The sequence below is a fragment of the Ranitomeya variabilis genome, chromosome 2 (assembly GCF_051348905.1).
Source record: "Ranitomeya variabilis isolate aRanVar5 chromosome 2, aRanVar5.hap1, whole genome shotgun sequence".
Classification (NCBI taxonomy): domain Eukaryota; kingdom Metazoa; phylum Chordata; class Amphibia; order Anura; family Dendrobatidae; genus Ranitomeya; species Ranitomeya variabilis.
Genome location: NC_135233.1, coordinates 451,352,452 through 451,370,273, shown reverse-complemented (window position 1 = coordinate 451,370,273; position 17,822 = coordinate 451,352,452). Strand labels below are relative to the sequence as shown.

Sequence of the window (17,822 nt, the reverse complement as noted above, 5' to 3'; positions counted from 1 at the left end):
AGGAGTTGGGAGAGGACAGAGGAGCTGAGAAGGGATAGAGGAGCCTGGGAGGACCTAGGACCTGAGGATAGAACAGCTTGGAGAGGAGAGAGGACAGAGGAGCCCGAAATGGATAGAAGAGTATTTCTTTCCCCTATAATATATATATATATATATATATATATATATATATATATATATATATATATATATATATATATATACACTTGTTAAAGTAACTTTACACAGACCATGAGGCCCCATACAGACGTAGTGGTGCTCACACAGCTGCGGAGGTTTATTACACTGTATCTGAGTTCTCAGCTGGAGTCCAGGACAGGAGGTGGACTTGTGACTGTAGTGTTGTGTTTAGCTCACAGAGGATTGACCCATTGTAACAGATCAATCAGCTGTGTGAGCCGGACTAGGTCGCTGCCCATCATTTCCATCAAGGATTTGTCCGGGTAAGACGAAGTGACATCCGAGGAGCAACGATGGCGGTATAATCCAGGGCCGGTCGCTTTCATTAGTTATAAAATAATTTATTTAGCGTGGGGCGAGCTCATCCACCCATCCCCTGGTCTCCTTTAATGTGCTGGTTCAGGCGCATAAATCTAATCACTGGAGCGTTAGAAATAGTTTTTTTTCCTTTCGATGTTGTACTCGCCAGCCCCTGTCGGTCACACACCGGGCACGGTGCCCAGTCAATAAACAGTTTATCTCTGCAGCCAGCCCACGGCTGATATTACACCTCCGCCTCTATAGAGTTTCCTGTAGGATTCTGTAGGCACTCCGCATCTTTTCCGTTTGTATATTGTTCTTTCGTGTTTTCGGCACCCGACGTGTCTTTGAACACCTTGGCTTCTACCAACTCTTTCTCCTTCTTCTTCTTGGTAAAGAGTAAATGTGTTTTGTACCTGTAGAAAGAGTCGAACATGAATGGTGATCTGGGGTGCAGTACCAAAAACGGCCACTATGCGGTGTATAAAGTTGGCAGCCGGTGGTCCTGCAAAAGCTGAACATTGGGGGGTGGCGGGTGTTGGACCACACCGGTCTGATATTATACTGCCTTGCTTGTAGTTTTGTAGAATATGGTTAAACTTACTTTTTAATATAGCAAATGGCGAGGACCACGGCCGCTATAAAAAACAGCAGCGCCAGTACAAGCAATGTCGTAGGTAATCCTGCGAACAATAGAAATAGCTTGTAAATCCTTTGCCAAACTTGTCAGACACCCATAGGATAGAACTGCAAACAAAACATAGACAGGCAGATCGCTCTTATGGCAGAAATCGGTCAGAACTTTCTAATCGCAGACGTTCACCTGTTTTTACACATTAATATAGTGCAAAGTTTGTGGTTTTACCTCCAAATACGACTCTCTCACTTTTTTGGGCCATCTGGTTCTCCTGTTTGGTGGGTGGTATGGTGTCCGGCGTTGGCGTTGTCTGTAGTGCGGTGGTGGACCGCGCCGGCTTCACTGTGGTCACTAATGTTGTGTGTAACGACGTGGTCGAGGCTTTCCATGTGGTCCACACAGGCGGTGTAGACGTCTCTCTTGGCTCCATCTGAGTCTCTGTTTTTGCGCTGGTCGATGCCATGGTCGATCCAGATGTTGGCACTGCTGCACTGCTCGAAGGTGGTTGTGTAACCATGAGCCCGGGCTTACAGGAATTGATCTGGATGTCTGAAATACATGATGGGAGGATTCAGCGGAAAGGGAGGAAAGTAAGTAGTCACCTTCCTCCCCCCCACACACTGATATTAGGGACCCCTTGCCCAAAAAGTGACACATTGCTGGAATCAGGGTCTCTACCCCTACAATATGTTGCCTCAAAAAACCTGGTGATAGATTCTCTTTAAATAAAAATATCTTAGCCCTTCTCTACCTTTATTTCAGCCATAATCCTACCTTAAGGCCCCCCATACACCTTGGATAAGGGTTGGCTAAACCCACCTGTTTCGCCCCATCATCTAAAGTGAAAGGGCCTCCGGACTTTTCCCCGACATCATCAGAAGAATCCCCCCAGTTGAATTTCAATCGCCGCTCCTTTTGTGTAGTATCGAGATAATTATGACTCTCTCATAGATGAGCCGTGCGTTACTGTGTATGGGGGGAGTCTGGAGAGATACTGGAGCAGTCTGCTGAACGATCATTTTCCAGGTGTGTCTGGGTGGATAAAACACTGACTGGAGATTTGGCCCATAATCAATAAATTAAGGTAGAGAACTGTGAATGTTCCCAGATAAGAAACGCTTCTATAGCAAAAATCAAAAATGGAGCAAGAGGGTCGACCATCCCACAAGCTTTGGCAATATTGGGGTCAGGACCATAGTCTATTTCCTCTCTATGTCACACCAACCCCCCTTCTTCAGTGACCCCACTGACGTAAATGCCTCCATTATGGAGAACCCTTCCAATATTTAGGCTGAATTTTGCAACATATCTTTTATGTTTAATTAAGGGGTTGTCCAGTGAAAACAAGTCATCATCTATCATCGTGATAGGTGATAGCTTACTGATCGCGGGGGGTCCAACCGCTGGGACCCGCACTGATCGGCAGAAGATGGGATTTTCATGCCCTGAGCGACAGGTTGGACGCCCGACCCCCCCACTCCATTCATTTTTTATGGGGCTGCTGGAAAAAGCTGCACTTGGAAGCCCCGTAGGGAATGACGGGAGCGGCGGTGGTTGAGCATGCACACTGACGCTTTATTCTGCTGATTGGTGTGAGCCCCCGAAGATTGGACCCCCATATCAATAACCTGTGATGTGGATTGGTGATAGATTGTTCTCACTGGACAACCCTTAAGCCAATCTGATGATGCCACCCCCATATAATATCATCTGCGTAGGTGGGCATACCGCTATACTATACCCATTATTAAGGCTGGAGGCCAAATTGCCCATGTGGCCAACTCTGTGGGTTTGTCTTTAGGTACATTTGGCGCCATAAGGCGATGCCCAGAGGGTTATAAACCAATGGTGGTCACCGTCCTCAGTAATGATCCTTAAGTTCTCATTGTTTTGGGCTACCTTCAGAGATGTCACCCTCGGGCTCTGGGCCATATGCAGCCTCCAGTCAGACATCAGAGAAGCGAAGGTGACAGCAGTGGTGGCCATAATTTCTGTCCGAAGCTTTCAGGAATGCTTTGGCCTTGGCCCTACCCAATCCACTTTAGCAATCCTGCCCACATAGAGGTTGAGTGCATTGCTTATTGCTTTCTGTGATAATTCTTTTCACCCCTCTGTCTGAAATCTTGTGGGTAGAAATTTTTATGGTGAAATTATGTTCTTTCCACTTCCAGATTATCGCCCCGACAGTAATAACTGGAACTTTCAGTAGTTAAGAAATTCTTATGTAACCAATGCCATCAGTATGTTTTGCAACAATAAGGTTGTGAAGGTATTGAGACAGCTCACTGGTTTTACCTATCATAAGATGTTTCCGGTATGGCACCTTGTTAATGAGACACCTTTTATAGCAGTCATGTTCACTCACCAGACGCATTGAAACAGTAGGCGCTGAAGAACATTTTGTTGAGATCAACCTTCCAGGTGAGGACCCCAGTTTTGTTCCTGCCGCAGTTTTCGTTGTTTTGGATCCTCGGAATCACCCCAACTTGTTCCGATACCCAACCATAGCTGCAAAGAACAGAGAGAAGTGATTATGTGTCAGTCTTCACTGCAGTTTTATTGCATTTTATTCATCTGAGAGCGCAAAAGAGGTACAGAATATCACGTAACGGGAAGACTTACCTGCACGTCTCATATCCATATCCCTTGGCCTTCTCCACCTGAGCCTTACTAGCCAGCTGTAAGCCCAGCTCCTGGCACGCACTTTCCGCCATTGTGTAGTTGAATTTCTGTGACCGGTCTGGTTTCTCCACCAGAACTACGCCGGCTATTCTGCATTTTGATTGTGTGAGATCTGAAACGGACGCAACGATGGATAAAGGTGTATGGGGTGTAAAGGGGTTAAAAGTGATCGCTGGGATTGCGTCGGACAAAGGGTACAAAGATTTTATCTTTCTTAAAGGGACCGTGTTGCGGATAAATCTAAAATTCGTTAATTTTATGTTCTTTTCCAATTTCTACATGTCTGCTTGCTGTCAGTGAAATGCAAAAGAAAAATCTTGTTTATACTCATTGTGATCATATACTTCTCACAGCTGAGAGTTCGTTACAGTTGAATCCAGTCCTATGTAATGTGTAACATAAACAGTCTGACTTGTATGTTTCACCTGCACTGATACACTGTGACAAACCTGCAGCTGACAAGTGAGATTTTTGCAGATGTTTTGTTGTCCAGACTGGATTACAAATATATATAAAAAATGTAAATTTCTGAGAAGTATTAGGTCTGGTGGTTTTTTTTTACATCTGAATATAAAGATTGTTCTCATTCACTGACAGAAAGCAGAGATTTTGAGAAATTCTGCTCGGCATTTCCCTCCCAAGCCTAAATTAAGACGCTCAAAGTAATTTAAAAGGAAAGAGTCATCAGAAATTTACCATTTTTTTTTTTTTAAATCAGTTTTTTTGTTAAAATATATTTTTTTTACATTAATATAAATTTTCTTTTACATCTTTCACATCATATTTATATCTATATTAGAAAAATTAACTTGCAATTTTCACACTCGCTGCTAGGCTTAATATTAGCCTCCACCTGTCTGTTTTCCATAGTAGCAACATTGAAGATGGATAGACAACAATTAGCAGCAGTAGACGGTCACAAACTCTGTTTTTGCAATAGAAACATTATCTGAGCATGCTCTAATCTGGGGAAGCATCATTGTGCAGCTAGAGGGAGGAGGTGAGCTGTGACATCATCTATTGTAAATGATGTATTGGTCCTGTGTTATCTACTGGATATAGAATTGCTACCTGCCAAGAATTGCAACCTGCCACTGTAATCCTGCCTGTATTGATAATGAGACTGCTATTGGCAGCCAGAAATTTAAGATATACACTCACCGGCCACTTTATTAGGTACACCTGTCCAACTTCTTGTTAACACTTAATTTCTAATCAGCCAATCACATGGCGGCAACTCAGTGCATTTAGGCATGTAGACATGGTCAAGACAATCTCCTGCAGTTCAAACCGAGCATCAGTATGGGGAAGAAAGGTGATTTGAGTGCCTTTGAACGTGGCATGGTTGTTGGTGCCAGAAGGGCTGGTCTGAGTATTTCAGAAACTGCTGATCTACTGGGATTTTCACGCACAACCATCTCTAGGGTTTACAGAGAATGGTCCGAAAAAGAAAAAAAATCCAGTGAGCGGCAGTTCTGTGGGCGGAAATGCCTTGTTGATGCCAGAGGTCAGAGGAGAATGGGCAGACTGGTTCGAGCTGATAGAAAGGCAACAGTGACTCAAATCGCCACCCGTTACAACCAAGGTAGGCCTAAGAGCATCTCTGAACGCACAGTGCGTCGAACTTTGAGGCAGATGGGCTACAGCAGCAGAAGACCACACCGGGTACCACTCCTTTCAGCTAAGAACAGGAAACTGAGGCTACAATTTGTACAAGCTCATCGAAATTGGACAGTAGAAGATTGGAAAAACGTTGCTTGGTCTGATGAGTCTCGATTTCTGCTGCGACATTCGGATGGTAGGGTCAGAATTTGGCGTAAACAACATGAAAGCATGGATCCATCCTGCCTTGTATGGAGCATCTTTGGGATGTGCAGCCGACAAATCTGCGGCAACTGTGTGATGCCATCATGTCAATATGGACCAAAATCTCTGAGGAATGCTTCCAGCATCTTGTTGAATCTATGCCACGAAGAATTGAGGCAGTTCTGAAGGCAAAAGGGGGTCCAACCTGTTACTAGCATGGTGTACCTAATAAAGTGGCCGGTGAGTGTATATATACACTACCGTTACAAAGTTTAGGGTCACTTAGAAATTTCCTTATTTTTTAAAGAAAAGCACAGTTTTTTCCAATGAAGCTAACCTTAAATGATTCAGAAATACACTCTATACATTGTTAATGTGGTAAATGACTATTCTATCTGAAGACGTCTGGTTTGTGATACATTATCTTCATAGGTGTATAGAGGCCCATTTCCAACAACCATCACTCCAGTGTTCTTATGGTACTTTGTGTTTGCTAACTGTGTAAGAAGGCTAATGGATGGTTAGAATACCCTTGAAAACCCTTGTGCAAGTATGTTAGCACAGCTTAAAACAGTTTGGCTGATTAGAGAACCTATAAACCTGACCTTCCTTTCAGCTAGATGAGAATCTGGAGCATTACATTTGTTGGATCCATTAAACTCTCAAAATGGCCAGCAAAAAATAACTTTCATGTGAAACTCGACAGTTTATTCATATTCTTAGAAATAAAGCCTATTCCATGCGAGGAATTGCCAAGAAACTGAAGATTTCCTACAACGGTGTGTACTACTCCCTTCAGAGGAGAGCACAAGCAGGCTCTAACCAGAGTAGAAAGAGAAGTGGGAGGCCCCGCTGCACAACTGAGCAACAAGACAAGTACGTTAGAGTCTGTAGTTTGAGAAATCGACGCCTCACAGGTCCTCAACTGGCAGCTTCATTATATAGTACATGCAAAACGCCAGTGTCAACGTCTACAGTGAAGAGGCGACTCCGGGATGCTGGCCTTCAGGGCAGAATGGCAAAGGAAAACCATATCGGAGACTGGCTAATAAAAGGAAAAGATTAATATGGGCAAAAGAACACAAACATTGGACAGAGGAAGATTGGAAAAAAAAGTGTTATGGACAGACGAATCCAAGTTTGAGGTGTTTGGATCACACAGAAGAACATTTGTGAGACGCAGAACAACTGAAAAGATGCTGGAAGAGTGTCTGACGACATCTGTCAAGCATGGTGGAGGTAATGCGATGGTCTGGGGTTGCTTTGGTGCTGGTAAAGTGGGAGATTTGTACAAGGTAAAAGGGATATTGAATAAGGAAGGCTATCACTCCATTTTGCAACGCCGTGCCATACCCTGTGGACAGCGCTTGATTGGAGCCAATTTCATCTTACAAGAGGACAATGACCCAAAGCACACCTCCAAATTATGCAAGAACTATTTAGGGAAGAAGCAGGCAGCTGGTATTCTATCTGATGATATGTCCTGCCTTTTCCTCGGCCACGTACCCCATACGTGACCGAGGTAAAGCAAGTCAGGACATATAATCACCATGGGTAATTAACCCTTTTGTTTCTTACTAATACCTTCATGCATTGATACCGGGTACAGCAGTGAGACTTAGGGATTGTTGTATTGGTCTTTTAAGGTTAACATAGCTATACACATGTGGTGCCCTTTGGTCCATTACAATAGTTTACATGCCCTGTTGTTTCCCTCTGACTGCACCTCATGCATGTGCTGATCTTGTCCTTTCTTCGGCCCAATTTCCACACCTATGGATTCGATCACTTTGTGATTAAAAACCCATGTATTATATAAGTTGCACATTTCTTTGGATATAATTTGTTTCTGTACGTTATTTATTTTTATTGTAACAATAAATTTTGGTGACATTTTATTGGCAATTTTGACTCAATGTTCTCCTTAATTATGCTCTCTTTCTTCATGTGTTTAATACTTTTCCCTGTTAATTTCTCATTATTACACATAATGGACATTATGGTTCTGGAATCAATTGTTGGAACAAAGTAATAGAACTAATAGGTGGTGTAACCTTAGAGTAGACAGCCTAGAGAACACGCACCCAACTAATGTGCCCAAAAAGTTACCAAAAAGTTTGAGAAAAAGGAAAGAAAAGCAATCCCGTCACTGATATCCCTGGGAAGACGGGAAAGTCAGGATCAGATGTTTTCTTCGCTATATTAAGGAATCTTCTGTTGTTCTGTGTCACATAATACTCCCAACATGACCCAACCACTGGATATGAATATCATCCTCTATACATAGGACACTACAACTCCCAACATGACCCAACCACTGGATATGAATATCATCCTCTATACATAGGACACTACAACTCCCAACATGACCCAACCAATGGACATGACTATCATACTCTATACATAGAAGACTACAACCCCCAATGTGACCCAACCACTGTACATGACTATCATCCTCTATACATAGAAGACTACAACCCCCAATGTGACCCAACCACTGTACATGACTATCATCCTCTATACATAGAAGACTACAACCCCCAATGTGACCGAAACACTGGATATGACTATCATCCTCTATACATAGGACACTACAACTCCCAACATGATAGCCACTGTACATGGCTATCATACTCTATACATAGAAGACTACAACCCCCAACGTGACCCAACCACTGGATATAACTATCATCCTCTATACATAGAAGACTACAACCCTCAACGTGACCCAACCACTGGATATGGCTATCATCCTCTATACATAGAAGACTACAACCCCCAACGTGACCCAACCACTGGATATAACTATCATCCTCTATACATAGAAGACTACAACCCTCAACGTGACCCAACCACTGGATATGACTATCATCCTCTATACATAGGACACTACAACTCCCAACATGATAGCCACTGGATATGACTATCATACTCTGTGCATAGAAGACTACAACTCCCAACATGATAGCCACTGTACATGGCTATCATACTCTATACATAGAAGACTACAACCCCCAACGTGACCCAACCACTGGATATGACTATCATACTCTATAAATAGAAGACTACAACCCCCAACGTGACCCAACCACTGGATATAACTATCATACTCTATACATAGAAGACTACAACCCCCAACATGACCCAACCACTGGACATGACTATCATCCTCTATACATAGAAGACTACAACCCCTAACGTGACCCAACCACTGGATATGGCTATCATACCCTATACATAGGACACTACAACTCCCAACATGATAGCCACTGTACATGGCTATCATACTCTATACATAGAAGACTACAACCCCCAACGTGACCCAACCACTGGATATGGCTATCATGCCCTATACATAGAAGACTACAATCCCCAACGTGACCCAATCACTGGAGATGACTATCATCCTCTATACATAGAAGACTACAACCCCTAACGTGACCCAACCACTGGATATGGCTATCATACCCTATACATAGGACACTACAACTCCCAACATGATAGCCACTGTACATGGCTATCATACTCTATACATAGAAGACTACAACCCCCAACGTGACCCAACCACTGGATATGGCTATCATGCCCTATACATAGAAGACTACAATCCCCAACGTGACCCAATCACTGGAGATGACTATCATACTCTATACATAGAAGACTACAACCCCCAACGTGACCCAACCACTGGATATAACTATCATACTTTATACATAGAAGACTACAACCCCCAACGTGACCCAACCACTGGATATGGCTATCATGCCCTATACATAGAAGACTACAATCCCCAACGTGACCCAATCACTGGAGATGACTATCATCCTCTATACATAGAAGACTACAACCCCTAACGTGACCCAACCACTGGATATGACTATCATCCTCTATACATAGGACACTACAACTCCCAACATGATAGCCACTGGATATGACTATCATACTCTGTGCATAGAAGACTACAACTCCCAACATGATAGCCACTGTACATGGCTATCATACTCTATACATAGAAGACTACAACCCCCAACGTGACCCAACCACTGGATATGACTATCATACTCTATAAATAGAAGACTACAACCCCCAACGTGACCCAACCACTGGATATAACTATCATACTCTATACATAGAAGACTACAACCCCTAACGTGACCCAACCACTGGATATGGCTATCATACCCTATACATAGGACACTACAACTCCCAACATGATAGCCACTGTACATGGCTATCATACTCTATACATAGAAGACTACAACCCCCAACGTGACCCAACCACTGGATATGGCTATCATGCCCTATACATAGAAGACTACAATCCCCAACGTGACCCAATCACTGGAGATGACTATCATACTCTATACATAGAAGACTACAACCCCCAACGTGACCCAACCACTGGATATAACTATCATACTTTATACATAGAAGACTACAACCCTCAACGTGACCCAACCACTGGATATGGCTATCATCCTCTATACATAGAAGACTACAACCCCTAACGTGACCCAACCACTGGATATGGCTATCATCCTCTATACATAGAAGACTACAACCCCTAACGTGACCCAACCACTGGATATGGCTATCATACCCTATACATAGAAGACTACAACCCCTAACGTGACCCAACCACTGGATATGGCTATCATACCCTATACATAGAAGACTACAACCCCCAACATGACCCAACCACTGGATATGACTATCATTCTCTATACATAGAAGACTACAACCCCTAACGTGACGCAACCACTGGATATGACTATCATTCTCTATACATAGAAGACTACAACCCCCAACGTGACCCAACCACTGGATATGACTATCATACTCTATACATAGAAGACTACAACCCCCAAAATGACCCAACCACTGGATATGACTATCATTCTCTATACATAGAAGACTACAACCCCCAACGTGACCCAACCACTGGATATGACTATCATCCTCTATACATAGAAGACTACAACCCCTAACGTGACCCAACCACTGGATATGACTATCATTCTCTATACATAGAAGACTACAACCCCCAAGTGACCCAACCACTGGATATGACTATCATACTCTATACATAGAAGACTACAACCCCTAACGTGACCCAACAACTGGATATGACTATCATCCTCTATACATAGAAGACTACAACCCTCAACGTGACCCAACCACTGGATATGACTATCATACTCTTTACATAGAAGACTACAACCCCCAATGTTATCCAACCACTGGATATGACTATCATCCTCTATACAGAGAAGACTACAACCCCTAACGTGACCCAACAACTGGATATGACTATCATACTCTATACATAGAAGACTACAACCCCCAACGTGACCCAACCACTGGATATGACTATCATCCTCTATACATAGAAGACTACAACCCCCAACGTGACCCAACCACTGGATATGACTATCATCCTCTATACATAGAAGACTACAACCCCTAACGTGACCCAACAACTGGATATGACTATCATACTCTATACATAGAAGACTACAACCCCCAAAATGACCCAACCACTGGATATGACTATCATCCTCTATACATAGAAGACTACAACCCTCAACGTGACCCAACCACTGGATATGACTATCATTCTCTTTACATAGGACACTACAACTCCCAACATGATAGCCACTGTACATGGCTATCATACTCTATACATAGAAGACTACAACCCCCAACGTGACCCAACCACTGGATATGGCTATCATGCCCTATACATAGAAGACTACAACCCCCTAACGTGACCCAACCACTGTACATGACTATCATCCTCTATACATAGAAGACTACAACCCCCAATGTGACCGAACCACTGGATATGACTATCATCCTCTATACATAGGACACTACAACTCCCAACATGATAGCCACTGGATATGACTATCATACTCTATGCATAGAAGACTACAACTCTCAACATGATAGCCACTGTACATGGCTATCATACTCTATACATAGAAGACTACAACCCCCATGACCCAACCACTGGATATAACTATCATACTCTATACATAGAAGACTACAACCCTCAACGTGACCCAACCACTGGATATGGCTATCATCCTCTATACATAGAAGACTACAACCCCTAACGTGACCCAACCACTGGATATGACTATCATCCTCTATACATAGGACACTACAACTCCCAACATGATAGCCACTGGATATGACTATCATACTCTGTGCATAGAAGACTACAACTCCCAACATGATAGCCACTGTACATGGCTATCATACTCTATACATAGAAGACTACAACCCCCAACGTGACCCAACCACTGGATATGACTATCATACTCTATAAATAGAAGACTACAACCCCCAACGTGACCCAACCACTGGATATAACTATCATACTCTATACATAGAAGACTACAACCCCCAACATGGCCCAACCACTGGACATGACTATCATCCTCTATACATAGAAGACTACAACCCCTAACGTGACCCAACCACTGGATATGGCTATCATACCCTATACATAGGACACTACAACTCCCAACATGATAGCCACTGTACATGGCTATCATACTCTATACATAGAAGACTACAACCCCTAACGTGACCCAACCACTGGATATGGCTATCATACCCTATACATAGGACACTACAACTCCCAACATGATAGCCACTGTACATGGCTATCATACTCTATACATAGAAGACTACAACCCCCAACGTGACCCAACCACTGGACATGACTATCATCCTCTATACATAGAAGACTACAACCCCTAACGTGACCCAACCACTGGATATGGCTATCATACCCTATACATAGGACACTACAACTCCCAACATGATAGCCACTGTACATGGCTATCATACTCTATACATAGAAGACTACAACCCCCAACGTGACCCAACCACTGGATATAACCATCATACTCTATACATAGAAGACTACAACCCTCAACGTGACCCAACCACTGGATATGGCTATCATCCTCTATACATAGAAGACTACAACCCCTAACGTGACCCAACCACTGGATATGACTATCATCCTCTATACATAGGACACTACAACTCCCAACATGATAGCCACTGGATATGACTATCATACTCTGTGCATAGAAGACTACAACTCCCAACATGATAGCCACTGTACATGGCTATCATACTCTATACATAGAAGACTACAACCCCCAACGTGACCCAACCACTGGATATGACTATCATACTCTATAAATAGAAGACTACAACCCCCAACGTGACCCAACCACTGGATATAACTATCATACTCTATACATAGAAGACTACAACACCCAACATGACCCAACCACTGGACATGACTATCATCCTCTATACATAGAAGACTACAACCCCTAACGTGACCCAACCACTGGATATGGCTATCATACCCTATACATAGGACACTACAACTCCCAACATGATAGCCACTGTACATGGCTATCATACTCTATACATAGAAGACTACAACCCCCAACGTGACCCAACCACTGGATATGGCTATCATGCCCTATACATAGAAGACTACAATCCCCAACGTGACCCAATCACTGGAGATGACTATCATACTCTATACATAGAAGACTACAACCCCCAACGTGACCCAACCACTGGATATAACTATCATACTTTATACATAGAAGACTACAACCCCCAACATGACCCAACCACTGGACATGACTATCATCCTCTATACATAGAAGACTACAACCCCTAACGTGACCCAACCACTGGATATGGCTATCATACCCTATACATAGGACACTACAACTCCCAACATGATAGCCACTGTACATGGCTATCATACTCTATACATAGAAGACTACAACCCCCTAACGTGACCCAACCACTGTACATGACTATCATCCTCTATACATAGAAGACTACAACCCCCAATGTGACCGAACCAGTGGATATGACTATCATCCTCTATACATAGGACACTACAACTCCCAACATGATAGCCACTGGATATGACTATCATACTCTATGCATAGAAGACTACAACTCTCAACATGATAGCCACTGTACATGGCTATCATACTCTATACATAGAAGACTACAACCCCCGTGACCCAACCACTGGATATAACCATCATACTCTATACATAGAAGACTACAACCCTCAACGTGACCCAACCACTGGATATGGCTATCATCCTCTATACATAGAAGACTACAACCCCTAACGTGACCCAACCACTGGATATGACTATCATCCTCTATACATAGGACACTACAACTCCCAACATGATAGCCACTGGATATGACTATCATACTCTGTGCATAGAAGACTACAACTCCCAACATGATAGCCACTGTACATGGCTATCATACTCTATACATAGAAGACTACAACCCCCAACGTGACCCAACCACTGGATATGACTATCATACTCTATAAATAGAAGACTACAACCCCCAACGTGACCCAACCACTGGATATAACTATCATACTCTATACATAGAAGACTACAACCCCCAACATGACCCAACCACTGGACATGACTATCATCCTCTATACATAGAAGACTACAACCCCAAACGTGACCCAACCACTGGATATGGCTATCATACCCTATACATAGGACACTACAACTCCCAACATGATAGCCACTGTACATGGCTATCATACTCTATACATAGAAGACTACAACCCCCAACGTGACCCAACCACTGGATATGGCTATCATGCCCTATACATAGAAGACTACAATCCCCAACGTGACCCAATCACTGGAGATGACTATCATACTCTATACATAGAAGACTACAACCCTCAACGTGACCCAACCACTGGATATGGCTATCATCCTCTATACATAGAAGACTACAACCCCTAACGTGACCCAACCACTGGATATGACTATCATCCTCTATACATAGAAGACTACAACCCCCTAACGTGACCCAACCACTGGATATGACTATCATACCCTATACATAGAAGACTACAACCCCCAACATGACCCAACCACTGGATATGACTATCATTCTCTATACATAGAAGACTACAATCCCCAACGTGACCCAACCACTGGATATGACTATCATTCTCTATACATAGAAGACTACAACCCCTAACGTGACGCAACCACTGGATATGACTATCATTCTCTATACATAGAAGACTACAACCCCCAACGTGACCCAACCACTGGATATGACTATCATACTCTATACATAGAAGACTACAACCCCCAAAATGACCCAACCACTGGATATGACTATCATTCTCTATACATAGAAGACTACAACCTCCAACGTGACCCAACCACTGGATATGACTATCATTCTCTATACATAGAAGACTACAACCCCCAAGTGACCCAACCACTGGATATGACTATCATACTCTATACATAGAAGACTACAACCCCCAAAATGACCCAACCACTGGATATGACTATCATTCTCTATACATAGAAGACTACAACCCCCAACGTGACCCAACCACTGGATATGACTATCATTCTCTATACATAGAAGACTACAACCCCCAAGTGACCCAACCACTGGATATGACTATCATACTCTATACATAGAAGACTACAACCCCCAAAATGACCCAACCACTGGATATGACTATCATTCTCTATACATAGAAGACTACAACCCCCAACGTGACCCAACCACTGGATATGACTATCATTCTCTATACATATTAGACTACAACCCCCAACGTGACCCAACCACTGGATATGACTATCATCCTCTATACAGAGAAGACTATCACCCCTAACGTGACCCAACAACTGGATATGACTATCATCCTCTATACATAGAAGACTACAACCCCCAACGTGACCCAACCACTGGATATGACTATCATCCTCTATACATAGAAGACTACAACCCCTAACGTGACCCAACAACTGGATATGACTATCATACTCTATACATAGAAGACTACAACCCCCAAAATGACCCAACCACTGGATATGACTATCATCCTCTATACATAGAAGACTACAACCCTCAACGTGACCCAACCATTGGATATGACTATCATTCTCTTTACATAGAAGACTACAACCCCCAATGTTATCCAACCACTGGATATGACTATCATCCTCTATACAGAGAAGACTACAACCCCCAAAATGACCCAACCACTGGATATGACTATCATCCTCTATACATAGAAGACTACAACCCCTAACGTGACCCAACCACTGGATATGACTATCATCCTCTATACATAGAAGACTACAACCCCTAACGTGACCCAACCACTGGATATAACTATCATCCTCTATACATAGAAGACTACAACCCCCAACGTGACCCAACCACTGGATATAACTATCATCCTCTATACATAGAAGACTACAACCCCCAACGTGACCCAACCATTGGATATGACTATCATTCTCTTTACATAGAAGACTACAACCCCCAATGTTATCCAACCACTGGATATGACTATCATCCTCTATACAGAGAAGACTATCACCTCTAACGTGACCCAACAACTGGATATGACTATCATCCTCTATACATAGAAGACTACAACCCCCAAAATGACCCAACAACTGGATATGACTATCATACTCTATACATAGAAGACTACAACCCCCAAAATGACCCAACCACTGGATATGACTATCATCCTCTATACATAGAAGACTACAACCCCTAACGTGACCCAACCACTGGATATGACTATCATCCTCTATACATAGAAGACTACAACCCCTAACGTGACCTAACCACTGGATATAACTATCATCCTCTATACATAGAAGACTACAACCCCCAACGTGACCCAACCACTGGATATAACTATCATCCTCTATACACAGAAGACTACAACCCCCAACGTGACCCAACCACTGGATATGACTATCATCCTCTATACATAGAAGACTACAACCCCTAACGTGACCCAACACCTGGATATGACTATCATACTCTATACATAGAAGACTACAACCCCCAAAATGACCCAACCACTGGATATGACTATCATTCTCTATACATAGAAGACTACAACCTCCAACGTGACCCAACCACTGTACATGACTATTATCCTCTATACATAGAAGACTACAACTCCCAACATGACCGAACCACTGTACATGACCATAATACAATGCTGTTATACTCTAAATATATGAGACTATAACCCCCATCGTGACTCCATTGTACATGACCTATTGTGCTCTGTAGGTAAAGCACTACAACCCCCAACATAGTCTAACCAAGGGACATGACCATTATAAATTTCTATTACTTTCTATGGTAAGAAAACTACAACCCCCAACATACTACTGACCACTAGACATGACCCTAATAGAATTCAATGCATAGAACACTACCACTCTCAACGTGACCCCACCACTGAAGATGACCATAATATGACCCTAGAAGACATTTGCTGGGGTCTGCGTGGTCGTAGTGATCGTGCAGCTGTTTGTGGGTCCTCAGAATCACGTCTCCTGGTGGTCCGGTACTAGATCCACTACACCCACCATTATCCGTCCTCAGGACTGAGCTGCAGATTGTTCCTCCTCAGTTCTCTCTCTTTGGTAAATTCTCCATGTTTCTTCTAGTTTTCCTAGACCTGGTGCAGACCTGGCAGCACGTCGTCCAGATCCCACCATCTTATCATTGTGCGGAGAATATAGGGGGATCCTGTACGTACCTTTCACATCTATAGATGAGACCGATAAATAACCCCCCAGGATGAAGGAAAGGAGCGAAAATCGAACCCCAAAGTGATAAGACATGTTATAGTCAGGGGGTCCGGCGACCTGCTCGGGATCCGCTCTGTCTGATATTGTGAATCAAAGTCTGTGACCCTGAGAAAAAGACTTCAACTTCATAAACATCTCTTGTCACACCGCGGACAATGGGTGGAAACTCCTGACGTATGAAGCCCCCGATCTGCTCAATGGACAGATGTCTGGAATATTGTAGTTCTGCTGATTCAGACGACATGGAGAACAGAGGAAACGAGATAACGCAAATCCTAGGAAGAGAACGTGTAAATAACTGCGGATTTATTACACCGTGTCCTCTGTCATCTCCACCCCGTAAACACCAAACATCACCCGTACATCTTCTTACATTAAGGAGCAGTATTATAGTAGTTATATTCTTGTACATAGGGGCAGTATTATAGTAGTTATATTCCTCTACATAGGGGCAGTATTATAGTAGTTATATTCTTCTACATAGGGGCAGTATTATAGTAGTTATATTCTTC

At 43.1% G+C, this 17,822-nt stretch overlaps 1 protein-coding gene across 2 annotated transcripts; it reads right to left on the bottom strand.

The window, feature by feature from the left end:
• Positions 1–209: 209 nt before the first annotated feature.
• Positions 210–17,404, bottom strand: LYVE1 (lymphatic vessel endothelial hyaluronan receptor 1). 2 transcript variants are annotated; one of them, XM_077292620.1, is made up of 6 exons: positions 17,259–17,404; positions 3,740–3,911; positions 3,483–3,625; positions 1,346–1,666; positions 1,085–1,163; positions 210–896 (listed from the first exon to the last, which is right to left on the bottom strand). In XM_077292620.1, exons 1-6 carry the CDS (start codon positions 17,341–17,343, stop codon positions 725–727), a joined length of 972 nt encoding a protein of 323 aa, XP_077148735.1. In that variant the 5' UTR covers positions 17,344–17,404; the 3' UTR covers positions 210–724. The 2 variants fall into 2 exon arrangements, with proteins under 2 accessions (XP_077148735.1, XP_077148736.1); XM_077292621.1 differs by having other exon boundaries at positions 760–896; positions 1,085–1,227.
• Positions 17,405–17,822: the final 418 nt, after the last annotated feature.